Raw genomic sequence first — 23237 nt, forward strand, 5'->3', positions numbered from 1 at the left:
CATTCCAATACTTCTGTATTGGAATGCATTGGCTGTATGAGTAATACAGTGTGTATTACTCATACAGCTTCCGGCCTGTGAGATCCAGGGGGCTGGATCTCACAGGCTCTTCACCGGAAGGCAGCGCGATGCCTTCCTTAGGCATCGCGCTACCTTCCATGCCATCGGGTCCCCCCCACAGCCCCATGGGGACCCGATGGCACCGCCGACCACCGCCGCCGCACCAGGTAAGAGCCGCAAACCGCAGGTCTGAATTGACCTGCGGTTTGCGGCGATCGCCGACATGGGGTGGGTCACGGGACCCCCCCGCGCATTTAGCCGAGGTGCCTGCTCAATGATTTGAGCAGGCACCTTGTTCCGATCACCGCCCGGGCGGCGGTGATCGGAACAACACATGATGTACCGGTACGTCATGGATCCTTAAGGACTCGGGAACCATGCCGTACCGATACGTCATGGGTCCCTAAGGGGTTAATATTGTAGGTCTGGCGCAGGTGCAGTTGCCTGTGTATAATGCAGGAGACAGTAACCAGGCCAGACGTAGACAACAAACATTTGTCCTTACGTAAGTGTAGAATGGGAGTTGTAGTACATCCAATGGTATCTAAACACAGTTCAAACTATTTACAGTGTGTATGGATGTAAGGCCTCTTTCACACGACCTTATGGCTTTTTCAGTATTTTGCAGTCTGTTTTTCACTGATCCGTTGTTCTGTTTTTTTGTTTCCATTGTGTTTCCATTTTCGTTCCATTTTTCCGTTCCGTTTTTCCGTATGGCATATACAGTATACAGTAATTACATAGCAAAAATTTGGCTGGGCATAAAATTTTCAAAGGATGGTTCTGCAAAAACGGATCGGATACGGAAGACATATGGAGTACATTCCGTATGTGTTCCATTTTTTTTGCGGACCCATTGACTTGAATGGAGCCACGGAACATGATTTGTGGGCAATAATAGAACATGTTCTATCTTTAAATGGAACGGAAAAACGAAAATACGGAAACGGAATGCATACGGAGTACATTCCGGTTTTTTCGCGGAACCATTGAAATGAATGGTTCCGTATACAGAACGCAAAAAACGTCCCGCAAACAGAAAAAATAATGGTCATGTGAAAGAGGCCTAAGGAAGGGAATTATAATACTATTTCCTCTTTATCTTCCAAGAGTCTCTGCATAATCTATGGCTGGCAATATTACACTTCCAAAGGGAGCTGTCATTTCCAACTGAGGAGTACAGGGTTAAAAATATGACTGGCCAGGTCATACCCAAGTGTGAAGGGTGTCTTAACAATGTCCCTCTCACAGTAGTAATGTCTAGCAGCTTTGATCAGCAAATACCTTACTGGCTGACTCCAATGCTGGACCATGCAGATTCTAGACCTTCCTGGCTTTTTGCTTTATTTTTCGCTCTTTCCTGAGTTCTATAGAAATGTTGAGGTCTTTCACTCAGTAAATAATCCTCAGAGAAGGTGATTTTCAGGATCTTCAGTCTAATCCTGTGAGGCTCGAAGCACATGGAGCTGCCTTCTCCTCTTCCTCTGCTAACTCACCACAATAGACTGAGATGGGACGCACTCCGGATTCACACCCAAACTTCCTGTAGGTGCTGTGTCACAGTTGGTTAAAGGGCATCTGTCAGCAGATTTGTAACTCTGAAACTGGCTGACCTGTTGAATGTGCACATGGCAGCTGAAGGGATCTGCATTGGTCCTATACTCTTAGTGGCATGCAGTGCAGAGAAAAATTATGTTTTAAAATATGCAACTAAGCCTCTAGAAGCAATGGAGGTGTTACCCCTACACCTAGATGCTCAGCTCTCTCTCCAACTACCTTAGCCTCTGCACTTTGATTGACAGGGCCAGGCAGCATGAACATCATCACGCCTAGCCCTGATTTCTCCTAAAGTCAAAGTGTACAGTCGTGGCCAAAAGTTTTAAGAATGACACAAATATTAGTTTTCACAAAGTTTGCTGCTAAACTGCTTTTAGATCTTCTGTTTCTGTGATGTAGTGAAATACAATTACACGCACTTCATACGTTTCAAAGGCTTTTATCGACAATTACATGACATTTATGCAAAGAGTCAGTATTTGCAGTGTTGGTCCTTCTTTTTCAGGACCTCTGCAATTCGACTGGGCATGCTCTCAATCAACTTCTGGGCCAATTCCTGACTGATAGCAACCCATTCTTTCATAATCACTTCTTGGAGTTTGTCAGAATTAGTGGGTTTTTGTTTGTCCACCCGCCTCTTGAGGATTGACCACAAGTTCTCAATGGGATTAAGATCTGGGGAGTTTCCAGGCCATGGACCCAAAATGTCAACGTTTTGGTCCCCGAGCCACTTAGTTATCACTTTTGCCTTATGGCACGGTGCTCCATCGTGCTGGAAAATGCATTGTTCTTCACCAAACTGTTGTTGGATTGTTTGAAGAAGTTGCTGTTGGAGGGTGTTTTGGTACCATTCTTTATTCATGGCTGTGTTTTTGGGCAATATTGTGAGTGAGCCCACTCCCTTGGATGAGAAGCAACCCCACACATGAATGGTCTCAAGATGCTTTACAGTTGGCATGACACAGGACTGATAGTAGCGCTCACCTTTTCTTCTCTGGACAAGCCTTTTTCCAGATGCCCCAAACAATCGGAAAGAGGCTTCATCGGAGAATATGACTTTGCCCGAGTCCTCAGCAGTCCATTCACCAAACTTTCTGCAGAAGAACAATCGGTCCCTGATGTTTTTTTTTTTAGAGAAGTGGCTTCTTTGCTGGGCTTCTTGACACCAGGCCATCTTCCAAAAGTCTTCGCCTCACTGTGCGTGCAGATGCGCTCACACCTGCCTGCTGCCATTCCTTAGCAAGCTCTGCACTGGTGGCACTCCGATCCCACAGCTGAATCCTCTTTAGGAGACGATCCTGGCGCTTGCTGGACTTTCTTGGACACATGGAAGCCTTCTTAACAAGAATTGAACCTCTTTCCTTGAAGCTCTTGATGATCCTATAAATTGTTGATTGAGGTGCAATCTTAGTAGCCACAATATCCTTGCCTGTGAAGCCATTTTTATGCAACGCAATGATGGCTGCACGCGTTTCTTTGCAGGTCACCATGGTTAACAATGGAAGAACAATGATTTCAAGCATCACCCTCCTTTTAACATGTCAAGTCTGCCATTTTAACCCAATCAGCCTGACATAATGATCTCCAGCCTTGTGCTCGTCAACATTCTCACCTGAGTTAACAAGACTATTACTGAAATGATCTCAGCAGGTCCTTTAATGACAGCAATGAAATGCAGTGGAAAGATTTTTTGGGATTAAGATAATTTTAATGGCAAAGAAGGACTATGCAATTCATCTGATCACTCTTCATAACATTCTGGAGTATATGAAAATTGCTATTATAAAAACTTAAGCAGCAACTTTTCCAATTTCCAATATTTATGTAATTCTCAAAACTTTTGGCCACGACTGTAGAGGGTATAGCAGCTGCAGAGAGAGCAGACCCTTCAGCTACCAAAGGCACATGAAACAAGTCAGCTAGTTTCATAGGTAAAAATCTACTGAGAGATGCCCTTTAAAGGTGTTTTCCAAGATTTTGAAACTGTTGACCTATCCTTAGGATAGGTCATCAGTATCTAATCAGTGGAAGTCCAATATCCAGGACACTCGCCGGTCAGCTGTTTGAGAAGGCACCGGCGCTCCTGTGAGTGCTTCAGCCTTCTCGCAGCTTACCAAACACAGCGCAGTACACTGTATAGCGGCTGTGCTTGGTATCGCACCCAGCCCCATTCACTTGAATGGGGGTAGGACGCCCACCAATCAGATACTGATGACCTATCCTGAGGATAGGTCATTAGTTATTAAGTCTTCGAAAACCCTTTTAACTCTGCCACTTCCATACATAACCATACTGGGAATATACCACTTTCATGCAAAAATTTGATTGTAAATAGACAAACTAAATGACAAACTATAATGCTAAATGACAAACTGTAATTCATTGATATATTTCAGAGTGAGGAGTAAAGAGGAAATACAACTACTTGTTACTGAGGAAGAAGTAAAAGAAGAATTGGAGGAGGAAGAAGAAAAAGAAGATGATGTTGAGGAAACATTACAAGAATCCAAACAAAATGATGAAAGCTGCCACAATGAACAAATGTGTAATACTAAGAAACGGGTAACGGACGATGATCACTTGAAAGAAGATAACAAGAAAAGCAGAAAAGAAGCAAAAGCCACAGCAGAGAGCATATCACTAGAGGACAGTGAAGAAACAACAGACAATTTGAAACAAGAGGAGCAAATAAGTGACAGCACTGAAAAAAATAAGGAATCTTTCAAAAAGGAAGAAGAGGGATTGTTAATTCTTGGTAAGAAACCATGTTCAGTCCAGAACATGTGTATGACGCCTTTATATGCCTCAATTCATTGCAATGTAGGCCTGCTGATTGTTAGACTTGCAGCGGTTGCTCATGCGCAGCTTGCATTGGTTTGTCAGCTGCCTGCTAGTGCCCATATAGCAGGGTTTCACAATTCACACACATAACTGCAAATGATTGGCCAAAACTAATTCATAGTAAATGATCAAGTACAGTCGTTAAATTAAATATGCTGTTCGCAGAATCTCTGTAAAAGACAGCCCTGCTACATGGGTGGTTCTAGTATGTACAAGACAGCTACTGCTTATATAGCAGCTTTAATAAACTACAACCAAATGTGGAGCACACTGATACATGCTGATAATAAGGGGCTTATGGAATGGACATATCTGGTAATTAGCATTCAGTAAAAATGACTACTTGTCCAGGATTGGACCTAGATTCCCCCCCCCCCCCCACCTCCCAACAGCCTGGACAATCCCTTTAATATGTATAGGTAGCAATTTGTGATGTATACATACATTGTCAGTTTTACACAGTACCTGCTCATGTTGAAACCTCTTTTTGTTACATAGAAAGAAATGACTTTGCTTTACCATACTCGTAGTTTGAGGTTATGTGACTTTAACCTAATGTGACTGAAGTAGAATCGATATACAATATAAAATTCCAGCATACCTTTATACAGTGATATAGCTTTGTGTATCATCGTATTTCTATGCAATTAACAAGATTTCTGCATTCACAAGGACTGGAGGTACTGTAACACTGTTGTTGTCTTGTGCAGGATTACAACTAGTGTTGAGTAGAGATGAGCAAACCCGGATCGGAATGTTCGGGTTTGTACTGAACGTTACGGTGTCTGGGCATCTGAACCTGAACACGGACACTGGCACGAAAGTTTGTGTTCGGTGTTCAAATTTTAAATAAAGCTTGTTGAAAGGCTGAAGCTTTTAAACTGTGGGCACTTGGAAGTCATCACAGTCATGTCTAGCATTGGCATGGCTGTGTTAATCATTCTGTTAATTGTGTCGGTGACATAAAGCCATTTTTGGGGTTCCAAAATCCGCCTTTGCATCCATCTTACTGTAATAGGAGAATGAATCAGTCTGTTAATTGTGTCAGTGAAATAAAGCCATTTTTTTTGGGGGGGGGGGGGATACGCTACCTTTACATCTGTGACAGGGAAATACATTAGTTCATTTGTCTGTTTATTCTGTTGGTGAGACATTTTTGGGGTTCACATACACCTCATTTGCACCAGTGACACAGAAATATAATAGTTAATCTGTTTGTTAATTTCGTTGGTGACCTATAGCCATTTTTTGTGGTGCAAAACGCCTCATCTGCCCCCGTGACACAGAAATACAATTGTTCGTCTGTCAGCCAATTTTGTGGGTGACCGTAAAACAAATGAGGAGAGCATTAAATAAGGGACGTGGCTGTGGTTGTGGTGCTGCTGGTGTTGGTGGTGGAGCCCTTGCTGCAGGGAAAGACTTTGTCAATCTGTGTCAGCTACGCTCTCAAATGAAACACTTTCCTCTGGTGCACAGAGGCGACAGGACGTTCTGCGTTATTTTGTAGGACTGAATAACTCTCTACAAATGGTGAGGCTAGAACAAGTAGAGGCAGTAGTAGATTGGATGGCTGAGAGTGCTTCCAGTTCCTTTACATTGTCTTCCATCCGGTTCCCTGCTGAAAGCGCAGAGTTGGCACCAGCAGTCCACGGGCATCTGTCTTTCACCTCACCCCCTTGCACATCAGCCAAGCACCATCAGATATCCACACAAGACGCCCTTTAATCCTTGAGCAACTCTGTAGATCAGCAAAGGGCTCACACAATCGTCAGCCAAGGACAGTAATAAAAGGTTTATTATACTCACAAACATAGATGAGTTTAAAACATGTAATAAAAAAGTTGTATGTCTTCTTGTTCATGCCCCACCCGGGTTTCGCTTGATGCTTCGTCAGGGGCGAACATGCTATCTCATTCTGGGTGGTCTTTTTTGTATCCACTAAAATCCCACCCCCCTGACGTAATTTCCCACCAACAATCATAAAAATCCACATAATTAAAACAATGGGTTCTCGATCTACATATATATCATAATTTCACTAAAATAACACATACATTGGTGCTTTATCAATTCGCTAATTGCAGCCCAATCTGACTCGCAATATTATATCTCTACTTCCCTCCATTCCTATCCATTTATAAAAACTACACAGCTATTAGGTCATTGTCACATGTTCTCCCCCATCCAATGGAAAGTTACAACCGTCCTGACTACTAGATCCTCCCCGCGGTTTGCCTTTATACTTAATATATGTTGTGGGGATGGGCATCTCTCTAAATAGGTCTTAACTCACTCTCGACCTGGCATCTTCCATTTATCGATCCATCTTGCAGCCCCCAAATATATTAAGTAAGGATATAGAGGTACCATTATAACTGATTACACCCTCTCTTTAGGTATTGCCGCATATTCACACACTCGACCGTGCAGGTCGCATCCCTCAACTTAATTTTCAAACCTTCTGCAATATAATTGCATTTCTTATCAAGCAGGGAGATATATACTTAGTAAACAGTGTACATATTGGAATCCCGTATACATATAAATTAATGTCAACAGAATGTACTATCCAGGAGAAGTATATAGTGGGCTCAGCATGCATGTTGGTACTTGCATCCCTGGATCCGATGAAAGCTGTAATGGCACCGGACGGGGTTAAGAGTGTGCTTGGCGTGCATGCTGCACCTGCATTCCCTGGACTTTGTGTGGCTGTCATGGCCCATAAACAGGTAGGAACTAGTGTTAGGGACCACTCTATAGAGGTGACCTTGACGTGGTGAGTGGCTTATTACGCTTTGGCCAAAATGTACACCAATGCCTCATCCAGCATAGAGGCAGGGCAGAATGCTGGTTGCAGAGTGCTATTGCATTTGTATTTTGCGTTTGTATATGTATTTCGCCTTAGCGATGTGCACCTGCATACAGGGTTGTGCTGACTGAATCACCCACAGAATGTACACATTGTTTTAATTATGTGGATTTTTATGGTTGTTGGTGGAAAATGAAGTCAGGGGGTGGGATTTTAGTGGGTATAAAAAAAAGACCACCCAGAATGAGAGAGCATGTTTGCCCCCTGATGAAGCATCAAGGAAACCCGGGTCGGGCGTGAATAAGAGGACATACAACTTTTATGACATGTTTTAAACTCATATATGTTTGTGAGTATAATAAACCTTTTATTACTGTCCTTGGCTGATGGTGCTTCACTATTTCTGCGATCCCTTTGCTAATCTACAGAGTTGCTCAAGGATTAAAGAGTTTCTTGTGTGGATATCGATGTGTCCCTATATCTGATGGTGCATATAGCTCCGAACTAAAGTGGAACACTTCCAGAGAATTTTGAGCAGCTCGGTTCAATACCTATAAAGACTTGCTGTGTGAATTTTATCCACTTCACTATAGGACCTGCAGCGCACAACTGACAGGCAACGTATTAGAGACTTTTTAGTGTTTATACATCAGCCAAGCAGTTTGAGCCCCAAGTCATGCTGCAGTCACTTATGCTTTTTAATGACTCTGCCGGTGGGGTTTCCATGGGTCATGCACCTAGCCCTGCACCAGAAGTGACAGAGATTGAGTGCACTGATGCTCAACAACTTATGTTTGAGGATGAGGACGTGGGAGAACCACCGCAGCATGTCTCTAATGATGATGACGAAACACAGGTGTCAACTGCTGCGGCTTTCTGCAGTGTGCAGACCAGCAAGAAGGGCAGGTGTGAGGAGTGGGTGGAAGATGATGTGGAGGATGATGAGGTCCTAGACCCCACATGGCAACCAGGTCATGCCAATGACATGTGCAGTTCAGAGGAAGAGGTGGGGGTCACGCAGCACCAGCCGCACAGCAAAAAAGGGAGCAGGGTGCAAAAGCAGAGCTGCAGTTAAGTAAACACTTGAAAAACCACAAAAAAAACACCTGGCACCCCGCAAAGAGAGGATGTGACAGCAACACCACCACCAGTGTTACCGAGCATCTCCATCGAGCATCTCTTTCGGGGCCCGTTTTAGAGATAGGTGTGGGTCTTAGAGGTGGGACCCACACCTATCTGACTTTGACGGAATATCCTAGCAATATGCCATCAAAGTCCCAGAAGAAACAACCCCTTTAACTCTGGTCTCAGGTTTCTCAGCTCTCTATCCACAATCTTTACAGACTTTACTGTTATAACTCTCCATAACAGTTCCTTGCAGGGCTAAATTTCAATTATTATTATAATTTTTTTATTTTTACAGTGGAACTCTATGGTGAACAGATGACACTGTATAGCTTCAGTCTGAGGCATCCGTTTAACGTATACGTTTTTTGTATATGTTAAACGGATGGGAAAAACGGGATGTGAACCCAGTCTTAGTTCTTCTAATCAATGAGCCACAAGACAATGTGCAAATTAGTTTTTCCTATAAAAGAAATTAAGTTGATAAATTATATCAGCCCATCAAAGCTACTGCACTTCCTGGTAAACATGTATAAAAAATGCTATCTTTACAAATGTAGGGGGTCATTTATTAATGTGTGAATGAGCCCTTACACTGTTGGCTTTAGAGCTATCTCTGATCCTGGCAGTTACAGCAGAGTGTTAGCTGTAATATACAGCTGAAATATGCTGTCAGGGGCAGACATACCGTACTATATGTGCAACTGCACAGCAACCTAATAGGTAAGGATGGGATACTGCCACCTAAATGTAGCTTACTGGTGTCTTTAAGTTTGCATATGAGGGACTGACCTAATGAATGTCAAGGCTCACAGTTTTAGGTGGATTGGTAAAGAGCACCAGCATCGTTAATGTATGGTGATTGATATCATGGCGTTAGGAATTATTGCAACGTTGCTTCATTTTTCATTTACAGTAAAAGGGTTGCATGGAGATGAACACTAAAACAGGTACTTTCCATTTTTGCTTAGAAAGTGGCTTACCAAAATGTGAACTAAGAATTAGTCTGCTGTGCATGTAGAATTCTTGGAAGTTTCTGAAATGACATCAGCCTTTTTGTCATTTCTTTGAAATGGAATATGCTTTAGTGGAAATCCAACAGGGAGTTGGAAAATGAAATTAAATCAAAAGCTTCCCATAAATGGTCAGATAATATCATACAGGATGATTTGTGAAATTCTACTTATGCAGTGGTCTGACCCCAGACCCCATGAGCAAAATGACCAAACGTAGCTGGTAGATCACCAGTTAGTTATCCGGTGGGTATTGACATGATAAAGAGAAACATATTTTTTTATTCATTTTTTGAAATAGTGTACAGTGGGGTCAAATGTAACACAAGAGTTGGTCATATTAGAATAGTAAATAGGAAATAACAAAACCACCGACCTTCTATATTGAGGTTTCATGGATTATACAAGTAGTGTGCTGTTACAAACAAGAATATAGTATGATAGGGAACATTGTAAAATATAAAGTAATATTGCAAACAAAGTCTGTTAGCCGTTTTATTAAAAATAGCCTTTAATAAAATAAAATATTTCCTATAAATAAAATAGTAAGGTAATAGCTCAGACAATTGTCTAAAACATCAAACAGCTTTAGAGTTGTCAAAGAGAAACCCTAAGGCCTCTTTCAGACGGGCGTTGCGTGAAAATGTGCGGGTGCGTTGCGGGAACATGCACGATTTTTCCGCGCGAGTGCAAAACATTGTAATGCGTTTTGCACTCGCGTGAGAAAAATCGTGCATGTTTGGTACCCAAACCCATACTTCTTCACAGAAGTTCGGGCTTGGGATTGGTGTTCTGTAGATTGTATTATTTTCCCTTATAACATGGTTATAAGGGAAAATAATAGCATTCTGAATACAGAATGCACAGTAAAACAGCGCTGGAGGGGTTAAAAATAAATAAATAATAATTTAACTCACCTTAGTCCACTTGATCGCGTAGCCCGGCATCTCCTTCTGTCTTCATCTTAGCTCTGTGGAGCAACAGGACCTGTGGTGACATCACTCCGGTCATCACATGATCCATCACCATTGTAAAAGATCATGTGATGGATCATGTGATGACCGGAGTGACGTCACCACAGGTCCTGTTGCTGCACAGAGCTCAGATGAAAACAGAAGGAGATGCCGGCTACGCGATCAAGTGGACTAAGGTGAGTTAAATAAAAAATATTTTTTTTTTAACCCCTACAGCGCTATTTTACTATGCATTCTGTATTCAGAATGTTATTATTTTCCCTTATAACCATGTTATAAGGGAAAATAATAATGATCGGGTCTCCATCCCGATCGTCTCCTAGCAACCGTGCGTGAAAATCGCACCGCATCCGCACTTGCTTGCGGATGCTTGCGATTTTCACACAACCCCATTCACTTCTATGGGGCCTGCATTGCGTGAAAAACGCAGAATATAGAGCATGCTGCGATTTTCACGCAACGCACAAGTGATGCGTGAAAATCACCGCTCATGTGAACAACCCCATAGAAATGAATGGGTCGGTATTCAGTGCGGGTGCAATGCGTTCAACTCACGCATCGCATCCGCGCAGAATACTCGCCCGTGTGAAAGAGGCCTAACAGAAGATTAACAAAATAAAAAAGATAGGAGGTAGAAATTAAACATGATGGATCTCCTGGTAGTCTGGGGCAGTGAAGTAGTCAATGATAAATTCAGGTTGATCCTGTGGCCTAGCTTTCAGTGGGCCCCTAGGAAATAGAGGTCTTGAACAAACACCCAATAACCCACCTCTCAAACCACATGAATTATCCAGCCTTATAACAACAGTGGCAGTAAGGTGTTAAATCTCTTGACCTTCTTTGATTCTGGTGCACAGTTCCAGGTGGTTTAGTGAGTAAACTGCATCCAAGATCTAGGTGTATTATCTAGGTTGATTTTTAACACAATGTGTTACATTTTCTAGTCGTAGGTTTTTCTGGCAAGGCATGACATGTTATCCATAATTTAAATTTATATTTGCACAAGATATAGTAGATACAAGTAATTCCCTGCTCTGTGCAACTCGTCTCACTGAAATGTGGGCACATCAGTGACAAATCCTCCAATATATACTAGTGTATCTCAATAAATTAGAATATGATCAAAAAGTTAATTTATTGCATTATTATTACTAGAGATTAGCGAACTTCTTAAAAATTCGATTAGGTCGGTTCGCCAAATTTTCCAAAAAGATTTGATTTGATCCAAATTTATTCGTGGCTAGAGTTGAGCGAACCCGAACTGCTAATTTCGGGTTTATACTGAACTTTGCGAGTTCGGGTACAATGACCCGAACCCGGACTTATTCACTGAAGTTCGAGTTCGGTGTTCGGGTGATTTTATTATTTTCCATTATAACATGGTTATAACGGAAAATAATATCATTCTTAAAACAGAATGCTAAATAAAATGTCTATTGAGGGGTTAAAAATATAAAAAAAACTCACCTCATCCACTTGATCGTGCCCCACGTGGTGAGCACGGTGACGTCACCGCAGGTCCTGCACAATGAAGATAGAAGGTCCTTCTATCTTCATTCAGCAGGACTTGCGGTGACGTCACAACGCTCACAACATGGTGAGCGCGGTGACGTCACCGCAGGTCCTTTTGCAGGTCCTAATGAAAAGAAGATACCGGCTGCGCGATCAAGTGGATGAGGTGAGTTTTTTTATTTTTAACCCCTCAATAGACATTTTATTTAGGTGGGGAGGTGGCAGCAGCATGAGGAGACCACAGAGTGGCCCAGTGACAGAGTGGGGAGGTGGCAGCAGCATGAGGAGACCTCAGAGTGGCCCAGTGACATAGTGGGGAGGTGGCAGCAGCATGAGGAGACCTCAGAGTGGCCCAGTGACATAGTGGTGAGGTGGCAGCAGCATGAGGAGACCACAGAGTGGTCCAGTGACATAGTGGTGAGGTAGCAGCAGCATGAGAAGACCAGAGAGTGACCCAGTGACATAGTGGGGAGGTGGCAGCAGCATGAGGAGACCACAGAGTAGCCTAGTGACATAGTGGGGAGGTGGCAGCAGCATGAGGAGATCACAGAGTGGCCAAGAGACATAGTGGTGAGGTGACAGCAGCATGAGGAGACCACAGAGGGGCCCAGTGACAGAGTGTTGAGGTAGCAGCAGCATGAGGAGACCAAAGAATGGTGATGTGGCAGCAGCATTAGAAGACCACAGAGTGTTGAGTTTGCAGCAGCATGAAGAGACCAGAGAGTGGTCCAGTGACAGAGTGGGGAGGTGGCAGCAGCATGAGGAGACCACAGAGTGGCCCAATGACAGAGTAGGTAGGTGGCAGCAGCTTGAGGAGACCACGGAGTGGCCCAGTGACAGAGTAGGTAGGTGGCAGCATCATGAGGAGACCACAGAGTGGCCCAGTGACATAGTGGTGGAGTGGCAGCAGTATGAGGAGACCTCAGAGTGGACCAGTGACATAGTGGGGAGGTGGAAGCAGCATGAGGAGACCACAGAGTGGCCCAGTGACAGAGTGGTGAGGTGGCAGCAGCATGAGAAGACCACAGAGTGGCCCAGTGAAAGAGTGGGGAGGTGGCAGCAGCATGAGGAGACCTCAGAGTGGCCCAGTGACATAGTGGGGAGGTGGCAGCAGCATGAGGAGACCACAGAGTGGCCCAGTGACATAGTGGGGAGGTGGCAGCAGCATGAGGAGACCACAGAGTGGCCCAGTGACATAGTGGGGAGGTGGCAGCAGCATGAGGAGACCACAGAGTGGCCCAGTGATAGAGTGGGAAGGTTGCAGCAGCATGAGGAGACCTCAGAGTGGCCCAGTGATAGAGTGGGAAGGTAGCAGCATCATGAGGAGACCACAGAGTGGTGATGTGGCAGCAGCATGAGAAGACCACAGAGTGGCCCAGTGAAAGAGTGGGGAGGTGGCAGCAGCATGAAGAGACCACAGAGTGGCCCAGTGATAGAGTGGGGAGGTTGCAGCAGCATGAGGAGACCTCAGAGTGGCCCAGTGACATAGTGGGGAGGTGGCAGCAGCATGAGAAGACCACAGAGTGGCCCAGTGACATAGTGATGGGGTGGCAGCAGTATGAGGAGACCTCAGAGTGGACCAGTGACATAGTGGGGAGGTGTCAGCAGCATGAGGAGATCACAGAGTGGCCCAGTGACATAGTGGGGAGGTGGCAGCAGTATGAGGAAACCTCAGAGTGGACCAGTGACATAGTGGGGAGGTGTCAGCAGCATGAGGAGACCACAGAGTGGCCCAGTCACATAGTGGGGAGGTGGCAGCAGCATGAGGAGACCACAGAGTGGCCCAATGACAGAGTGGTGAGGTGGCAGCAGCATGAGAAGACCACAGAGTGGCCCAGTGATAGAGTGTGGAGGTAGCAGCATCATGAGCAGACCACAGAGTGGTGATGTGGCAGCAGCATGAGAAGACCACAGAGTGGCCCAGTGAAAGAGTGGGGAGGTGGCAGCAGCATGAGAAGACCACAGAGTGGCCCAGTGAAAGAGTGGGAAGGTGGCAGCAGCATGAGGAGACCACAGAGTGGCCCAGTGACATAGTAGTGGGGTGGCAGCAGTATGAGGAGACCTTAGAGTGGACCAGTGACATAGTGGGGAGGTGTCAGCAGCATGAAGAGACCACAGAGTGGCCCAGTGACATAGTGGTGAGGTGGCAGCAGCATGAGAAGATCACAGAGTGGCCCAGTGAAAGAGTGGGGAGGTGGCAGCAGCATGAGGAGACCACAGAGTGGTGATGTGGCAGCAGCATGAGAAGACCACAGAGTGGCCCAGTGAAAGAGTGGGGAGGTGGCAGCAGCATGAGGAGACCACAGAGTGGCCCAGTGATAGAGTGGGGAGGTGGAAGCAGCATGAGGAGACCTCAGAGTGGCCCAGTGGCATAGTGGAGAGGTGGCGGCAGCAGCATGAGGAGGCCACAGAGTGGGTCAGAAGGTGAAGCGTGGCCAGGGTGCCAATACCAGTACCAGCTGAAGATGGGTGGCAGTAGGAGCACCTGGCAGCAGGTGTGGCATCAGGGGGGTGGAAGCATCAGAATAGTAGCTGAAGCAGATAGCCAGAAGAAACAGGTCTCTTTTGAAAAACAAAGAAAAAGAGAAGTTCCAGCATTCAGGATAAAACCTAGATATTTTCTTTATTCATAATGGTCACAATTCACATACATGGACAGCTTCTCCCTCCACCGCTAGGTTGGTGAGCTGGAAAAACATGCTTGTATATGCTCTTTTGAAAAAGTTTAGGTGTGGCACCATGGATGATCTAGTCTGATGCATCTGGCACTGGTGTTTGAAAATCCTGGCTGATCCACACCTGATTCATCTTCACAAATGTCAGTTTCTCCACATTTTGGGTGGACAGGCGAGTTCTCCTTGGGGTAACTATGGCCCCCACTGCACTAAACACCCGCTCTGATGCCACACTGTTGGCCGGGCAGGAAAGCTTTTCCAGGGCAAGCTCGGCCAGTTGCGGCCACAAATCGGGTTTGGCTGCCCAGTAGTCCAGGGGATCTTCGCTGTGGGGTGGCAGGGTGCAGTCCTCAACCTGGTGGTTCAGGTTCTGCTCTATATCTAGCTGCTGCTGCTGGTGAGTAGTTTCTTCAGTAGGCGGGTGAAGAAAACTGTTCATCAGCGACTCTAGACTTAAGTTGCTGCTGATGGAGCTGGTACTGCTCTGCCCCCCCCCCCAACAGCCGTGGCAGTGGAACGTGAGAGCAGAGGGCTTTCCGGTCAGACCTGCGTGAGGCTGGGCGATGGTACACATAGGCAGCGGCTAACTGACTACATAGGATGTCTTTATAGTAGTTCAGTTTGTCCTCCCTCTCAGCGGGTGTAAAAAAAGGCCCCCATTTTGGACCAGGAGTGAGGGTCTAACATGGAGGAGAGCCAGTAGTCATCCCTCTGCTGAATGGTGACAATTCGGCTGTCACTACGCAAGCAACTGAGCATGCATCGGGCCATTTGCGCAAGTGACTCTGAGGGACTCCCTGCCTCCATCTCCACTGCATACTGCCAAGGTGTGTCTGGGTCATTTTCCTCATCGCCCTGTAGCTCCTCCGGCTGCCCCTGCTTCTCCTGCTCCTTCTCTCCTTTCACATGTGTAGAAAAAACAGCAATTTCTCTACACATTGTTTGTGTTTGAATGTCCTCCTCTAGTTCAGCCCCCACAGGGCTCATGTCGCCATGGGATGTATTCACCACATCTCCTGTCCCCTGGCCAGCCAGATTTAGCAGCATCTGTTCCAGGACATGAATAAGTGGAATGACGTTGTTCATTCCGTAGTCCTGGCAACAGACAAATAAAGTGTCCTCCTCAAAAGGTCCAAGCAAACTGCAGGTGTCACGCATGAGCTGCCACTGGCTAACATTGAAGTTACACAGGGGAGTACCTCTGTCCGCCTGTATCATCAAGAAATCGTTTATGACCTTTCTCTGTTCATATAATCAGTCCAACATATGGAGGGTAGAATTCCAACAGGTGGAAAATTTGGGGGACGCCATTCGGCCGCTGCAGCTCAAGGAGGGTGTGTTTTGTGGTGTACGAGTGGTGTACAAGTGAGGATGTCTTGCAGATGGGGTGAAGACTTCAGGAACTGCTTTACAACCAGATTGAACATGCACGCCATGCAGGGCACATGGCTCAGCCCTCCTTGACGCAGTGCAGAAACCATGTTCTTCCCGTTGTCGGTCACCATGGTTCCGAATTTGAGTTGTCGAGTAGAAAGCCAGGATTTGATTTCTTGATGAAGGACGCGAAGCAGTTCCTCCCCTGTGTGACTCCGTTCGCCCAGGCAAACTAGGTGAAGAACAGTGCGACACCTGCCCTGCACATGTGATATGCTGGAGGAGCTCTGTGAATTGCCCCTGCAGTGGATGCTGAGGACACAGTGGAGGATGAGGAGGCAGAGGCGGACATTGTCGCAATACCAACAGCGTGAGAATGTGGAGGCGGAAGTGGCGTCGCCTGGCCAAGTTTCTGGTGTGGCTGGGCAGGAACCACATTTACCCAGTGGGCAGTAAAGTATTGCCCTTGACTGTAGTCATAGCTCCACACGTCGGCACTGCCGTGCACTTCGGCAGACACCGACAGGTTCAAGGACTGGCCCACCTTCTGTTCTACATATATGTGCAGGGCTGGTACTGCCTTTTTCGCAAAGAAATGAAGGCTTGGGACTCTCCACCTCGGCTCGGCACAAGCCATCAGTTCTATGAAAGGTGCAGAATCCACCACTTGGAAAGGGAGGGACTGCAGCACTAGCAACTTGGCCAGGAGCACGTTCAGCTTCTGCGCTGTTGGATGAGTGCACGCATAGTGTTGTCTCTTGGCAATCGCTTCGGTGATCGATTGCTGACGGAATGACTTAGGAGGACGAGGGGCATGAGCATCAGGACCAGCAGATAATGGGAAGGACAGACAGCTCCCTTCAGCTGAGGTGGTGGAGCCTTGACTGCATGAAATTTGGTGCGTGCCACTGGATGATGCAGCGGTTGCTGTGGCAGGCTGGAAACCACATTGGAGCCATGGTTCTCCCAGGCCACTTTATGGTGACGCTGCATGTGTTGACGCAGGGCTGTGGTGCCAACATTGGCACCCTGGCCACGCTTCACCTTCTGACCACAAATTCGGAAAATAGCCATGTTCACCTCCTCCGGCGTCTTAACTAAAAATTGCCACACCGCCAAGTATGGCATTTTCCCCCCAACACTCTGCTCTGACTGCCTGCTACCGCTGCCTCCGTGAACCCCTGCACCCTACTTTCCGGGAAGGTAGGCTCCTGCGAAGTGGGGGTAGACACCCCAGGCACGTTTGGCTCCCGACCTCCCACTGCTGCCACCCTGCTGACTCACGGCCATGCTACCACCTTGCTGGCTCTGCCGCTGCCTCACGCGCAAGCTGCCACCCTTTTCTCCTGATGATGATGAAGCCCCTTCTTCACGCAGCTCCCGCAGTGCGATCGGCTACATCATCATCATTCGCTACTGTCTGCACATCACTGATGTTCCCCTCAACGATCTCAGGGCCAGGAGCCTGACCGCTCGCAACACCTGCTCCCACGTGACTCTCATCATCACTATTTGCCCGCCTACTGGAGGAAGCGGCGGATGTCTCCTCCAGATCTTGGCTGGGCAGTAGCTGATGACTGTCCTCTAGTAGATCGTCATCGCTGAAAAGTGGAGCTGAGCCTACGGCATATAATACTTCTCACGCTTAGGGAACAGAAAATGACTGAGGTAGGTTCAGGACAGATGGGGGCACAGGGCCTGCTCCCAGGCCATGCCAACTAAGCGTCGTGTCAGAGGAACCCACCGACTTTTGGCTGAGGGTGTCTGATGTCACTTGCAACGAAGTCAAAGACCTAGTCAACCATTCAAGCACTGCTGGGTTGCTGGTCAAGACATGACCGCTAGATGACACTGGGAGCTCAGTCCTCTCGATGCGACTCCTGCTGCCACCCCCCTCTTCTGCTGTTACTTCTGCCTGCGACAGAAACATTTTGGCCACTGCCCATTCCCGTTGAAGGGCCTGTCATCTGTCTCTCTGACATACTGTATAATAAAAGAATTAAATTAAAAATAAAATAATACACCCCAAAAAAGGAATGTAACTTCACAGAACGGCAATTAAGACTTATTCTTTTTCCTATTAATACACCCACCTCAAAAATATATAACAATCACAATTCACCGCAGAACGGATAGTAGGACGTACGTATATTTCCTTTTAATACATCCCGTAAATGGCTGTAGTACAATGTAACTTCACCGCAGAATGGCAATTAAGATATATATTTTTTCCTATTAATAAACCCCCCCAAAAATATAACAATCACAATTCACCGCAGAACGGCTAATAGGACGTACATATATTTCCTATTAATACACCCTGTTAATGGCTGTAGTACAATGTAACTTCACCGCAGAACGGCAATTAAGACATATATTTTTTCCTATTAATAAAACCCCCCCTCAAAAAATATAACAATCACAATTCACCGCAGAACTACTAATAGGACGTACGTATCTTTCCTACCTAAGATAATCGCCGAAAAAACTGAAAAAACTATGGCTCTCAGACTATGGAAACACCAAATCATGATTTTTTTTGTTTCAAAAATGAAATCATTGTGTAAAACTTACATAAATTAAAAGAAAGTATACATATTAGGTATCGCCGCGTCCGTAATAAGTTACTCTATAACAATATCACATGACCTAACCCCTCAGGTGAACACCGTAAAAAAAAAAAAAAAAACGGTGTATAAAAAGCCATTTTCTGTCATCTTACATCACAAAAAGTGTAATAGCAAGCGATCAAAAAGTCATATGCACCCCAAAATAGTGCCAATCAAACCGTCATCTCATCCTGCCAAAAATGAGACCCTACCCAAGATAATCGCCCAAAAACTGAAAAAACTATGGCTCTCAGAATATGGAGACACTAAAACATGATTCTTTTTTTTTTCAAAAATGATAATATTGTGTAAAACTTACATAAATAAAAAAAGTATATATATTAGGTATCGCCGTGTCCGTATCGACCGGCTCTATAAAAATATCACATGACCTAACCCCTCAGATAAACACTGTAAAAAATAAAAATTTAAAACTGTGCTAAATAAACCATTTTTTTGTCACCTTACATCACAAAAAGTGTAATAGCAAGCGATCAAAAAGTCATATGCACCCCAAAATAGTGCTAATCAAACCGTCATCTCATCCTGCAAAAATCATACCCTACCCAAGATAATCGCCCAAAAACTGAAAAAACTATGGCTCTCAGACTATGGAAACACTAAAACATGATTTTTTTGTTTCAAAAATGAAATCATTGTGTAAAACTTACATAAATTAAAAAAAAGTATACATATTAGGTATCGCCGCATCCGTAATAAGTTACTGTACAACAATATCACATGACCTAACCCCTCAGGTAAACACCGTAAAAAAATAAAAATAAAAACGGTGTATAAAAAGCCATTTTTTGTCATCTTACATACCAAAAAAGTGTAATAGCAAGCGATCAAGAAGTCATATGCACCCTAAAATAGTGCCAATCAAACCGTCATCTCATCCCGCAAAAAATGAGACCCTACCTAAGATAATCGCCCAAAAAATTTAAAAACTATGGCTCTCAGAATATGGAGACACTAAAACATGTTTTCTTTTTGTTTCAAAAATGAAATCATTGTGTAAAACTTACATAAATAAAAAAAAAATTATACATATTCGGTATCTCCGCGTCCGTGACAACCTGCTCTATAAAAATACCTCATGATCTATCATCTAACCTGTCAGATGAATGTTGTAAATAAAAAAAAACTGTGAGAAAACAGCTATTTCTTGTTACCTTGCCTCACAAAAAGTGTAATATAGAGCAACCAAAAATCATATGTACCCTAAACTAGTACCAACAAAACTTCCACCCTATCCCGTAGTTTCTAAAATGGGGTCATTTTTTTGGAGTTTCGACTCTAGGGGTGCATCAGGGGTGCTTCAAATGGGACATGGTGTCAAAAAACCAGTCAAGCAAAATCTGCCTTCCAAAAACCATATGGCATTCCTTTCCTTCTGTGCCCTGCCGTGTGCCCGTACAGCAGTTTACGACCACATATGGGGTGTTTCTGTAAACTACAGAATCAGGGCCATAAATATTGAATTTTGTTTGGCTGTTAAACCTTGCTTTGTAACTGGAAAAAAAATATTAAAATGGAAAATCTGCCAAAAAAGTGCAATTTTGAAATTGTATCTCAATTTTCCATTAATTCTTGTGGAACACCTAAAGGGTTAACGATGTTTGTAAAATCAGTTTTGAATACCTTGATGGGTGTAGTTTCTTAGATGGGGTCACTTTTATGGAGTTTCTACTCTAGGTATGCATCAGTGGGACTTCAAATGGGATATGGTGTCAAAAAAAACAGTCCAGCAAAATCTGCTTGCCAAAAACCGTATGGCATTCCTTTCCTTCTGCGCCCTGCCGTGTGCCCGTACTGAAGTTTACAACCACATATGGGGTGTTTCTGTAAACTACAGAATCAGGGCCATAAATATTGAGTTTTGTTTGGCTGTTAACCCTTGCTTTGTAACTGGAAAAAAAATATTAAAATGGAAAATCTGCCAAAAAAGTGAAATTTTGAAATTGTATCTCTATTTTCCATTAATTATTGTGGAACACCTAAAGGGTTAACAACATTTTTAAAATCAGTTTTGAATACCTTAAAGGGTGTAGTTTCTAGAATGGGGTCATTTTGGGGTGGTTTCTATTATGTAAGCCTCACAAAGTGACTTCAGACCTGAACTGCTCCTTAAAAAGTTGGTTTTTGAAAATTTCTGAGAAATTTCAAGATTTACTTCTAAACTTCTAAGCCTTGTGACGTCCCCCAAAAATAAAATGTCATTCCCAAAATGATCCTAACATGAAGTAGACTAATGGGGAATGTAAAGTAATAACTATTTGTAGGTAGAGTTGAGCGAACACCTGGATGTTCGAGTTCGAGAAGTTCTGCCGAACTTCCCGGAAATGTTCGGGTTTGGGATCCGAACTTGACCCGAACTTCGCCCCGAATACGAACACCATTGAAGTCAATGGGGACCTGAACTTTTTGGCACTAAAAAGGCTGTAAAAACAGCCCAGGAAAGGGCTAGAGGGCTGCAAAAGGCAGCAAAATGTAGGTAAATCCCCTGCAAACAAATGTGGATAGGGAAATGAATAAAAATAAAAATAAAATAAATAAAAATTAACCAATATCAATTGGAGAGAGGTCCCATAGCAGAGAATCAGGCTTCATGTCATAGCAGAGAATCATGCTTCATGTCACCCAACACTGGAACAGGCCACTGTCAGATATTTTTAGGCCCCGGCACCCAGACAGAGGAGAGAGGTCCCATAGCAGGGATTCAGGCTTCATGTCATAGCAGAGAATCAGGCTTCATGTCACCCACCACTGGAACAGGCCATTGTCAGATATTTTTAGGCCCCGGCACCCAGACAGAGGAGAGAAGTCCCATAGCAGAGATTCAGGCTTCATGTCATAGCAGAGAATCATGCTTCATGTCACCCAACACTGGAACAGGCCACTGTCAGATATTTTTAGGCCCCGGCACCCAGACAGAGGAGAGGTTCATTCAACTTTGGGTTGCCCCGCAATATAATGGTAAAATGAAAATAAAAAGAGGATTGAATGAGGAAGTGCCCTGGAGTACAATAATATATGGTTAAGGGGAGGTAGTTATAAATGTCTAATCTGCACAAGGGATGGACAGGTCCTGTGGGATCCATGCCTGGTTCATTTTTATGAACGTCAGCTTGTCCACATTGGCTGTAGACAGGCGGCTGCGTTTGTCTGTAATGACGCCCCCTGCTGCGTTGGAGACCTCTTGCTCCTCCTCTGCCTTCGCCTTGGGCTTCCACTTGTTCCCCTGTGACATTTGGGAATGCTCTCAGTAGCGCGTCTACCAACGTGCGCTTGTACTCGCGCATCTTCCTATCACGCTCCAGTGCAGGAAGTAAGGTGGGCACATTGTCTTTGTACCGGGGATCCAGCAGGGTGGCAACCCAGTAGTCCGCACACGTTAAAATGTGGGCAACTCTGCTGTCATTGCGCAGGCACTGCAGCATGTAGTCGCTCATGTGTGCCAGGCTGCCCAGAGGTAAGGACAAGCTGTCCTCTGTGGGAGGCGTATCGTCATCGTTCTGCGTTTCCCCCCAGCCACGCACCAGTGATGGACCCGAGCTGTGTTGGGTGCCACCCCGCTGTGAACATGCTTCATCCTCATCCTCCTCCACCTCCTCCTCATCCTTGTCCTCCTCGTCCTCCAGTAGTGGGCCCTGTCTGGCCACATTTGTACCTGGCCTCTGCTGTTGCAAAAAACCTCCCTCTGAGTCACTTCTAAGAGACTGGCCTGAAAGTGCTAAAAATGACCCCTCTTCCTCCTCCTCCTCCTCCTGGGCCACCTCCTCTTCCATCATCGCCCTAAGTGTTTTCTCAAGGAGACATAGAAGTGGTATTGTAACGCTGATAACGGCATCATCGCCACTGGCCATGTTGGTGGAGTACTCGAAACAGCGCAACAGGGCACACAGGTCTCGCATGGAGGCCCAGTCATTGGTGGTGAAGTGGTGCTGTTCCGCAGTGCGACTGACCCGTGCGTGCTGCAGCTGAAACTCCACTATGGCCTGCTGCTGCTCGCACAGTCTGTCCAGCATGTGCAAGGTGGAGTTCCACCTGGTGGGCACGTCGCATATGAGGCGGTGAGCGGGAAGGCCGAAGTTACGCTGTAGCGCAGACAGGCGAGCAGCGGCAGGATGTGAACGCCGGAAGCGCGCACAGACGGACCGCACTTTATGCAGCAGCTCTGACATGTCGGGGTAGTTGCGAATGAACTTCTGCACCACCAAATTCAGCACATGCACCAGGCAAGGGATGTGCGTCAAACCGGCTAGTCCCAGAGCTGCGACGAGATTTTGCCCATTATCGCACACCACGAGTCCGGGCTTGAGGCTCACCGGCAGCAACCACTCGTCGGTCTGTTGTTTAATACCCCGCCACAACTCCTGCGCGGTGTAGGGCCTGTCCCCCAAACATATGAGTTTCAGAATGGCCTGCTGACGTTTACCCCGGGCTGTGCTGAAGTTGGTGGTGAAGGTGTGTGGCTGACTGGATGAGCAGGTGGAAGAAGAGGAGGAGGAAGCCGAGTAGGAGGAGGAGGCTACAGGAGGCAAAGAATGTAGCCCTGTGATCCTTGGCGGTGGAAGGACGTGCGCCAAACAGCTCTCCACCTGGGGCCCAGCCGCCACTACATTTACCCAGTGTGCAGTTAGGGAGATATAGCGTCCCTGGCCGTGCTTACTGGTCCACGTATC

The 23237-nt window shown here is 45.6% G+C and overlaps 1 protein-coding gene across 2 annotated transcripts in view; it reads left to right on the forward strand.

Moving 5' to 3' along the window:
- The window catches only part of MYLK4 (myosin light chain kinase family member 4), a 260581-nt gene that overhangs the window by 178726 nt on the left and 58618 nt on the right, over nucleotides 1–23237 (forward strand). For both annotated transcript variants that reach the window (XM_040431984.1, XM_040431983.1), the window contains exon 5: nucleotides 4014–4372. In XM_040431984.1, coding sequence (XP_040287918.1) covers nucleotides 4014–4372 — 359 coding nt within the window. The remainder of the gene's footprint in view (nucleotides 1–4013; nucleotides 4373–23237) is intronic.

This window comes from Bufo bufo, chromosome 5 (genome assembly GCF_905171765.1).
Source record: "Bufo bufo chromosome 5, aBufBuf1.1, whole genome shotgun sequence".
Classification (NCBI taxonomy): Eukaryota; Metazoa; Chordata; class Amphibia; order Anura; family Bufonidae; genus Bufo; species Bufo bufo.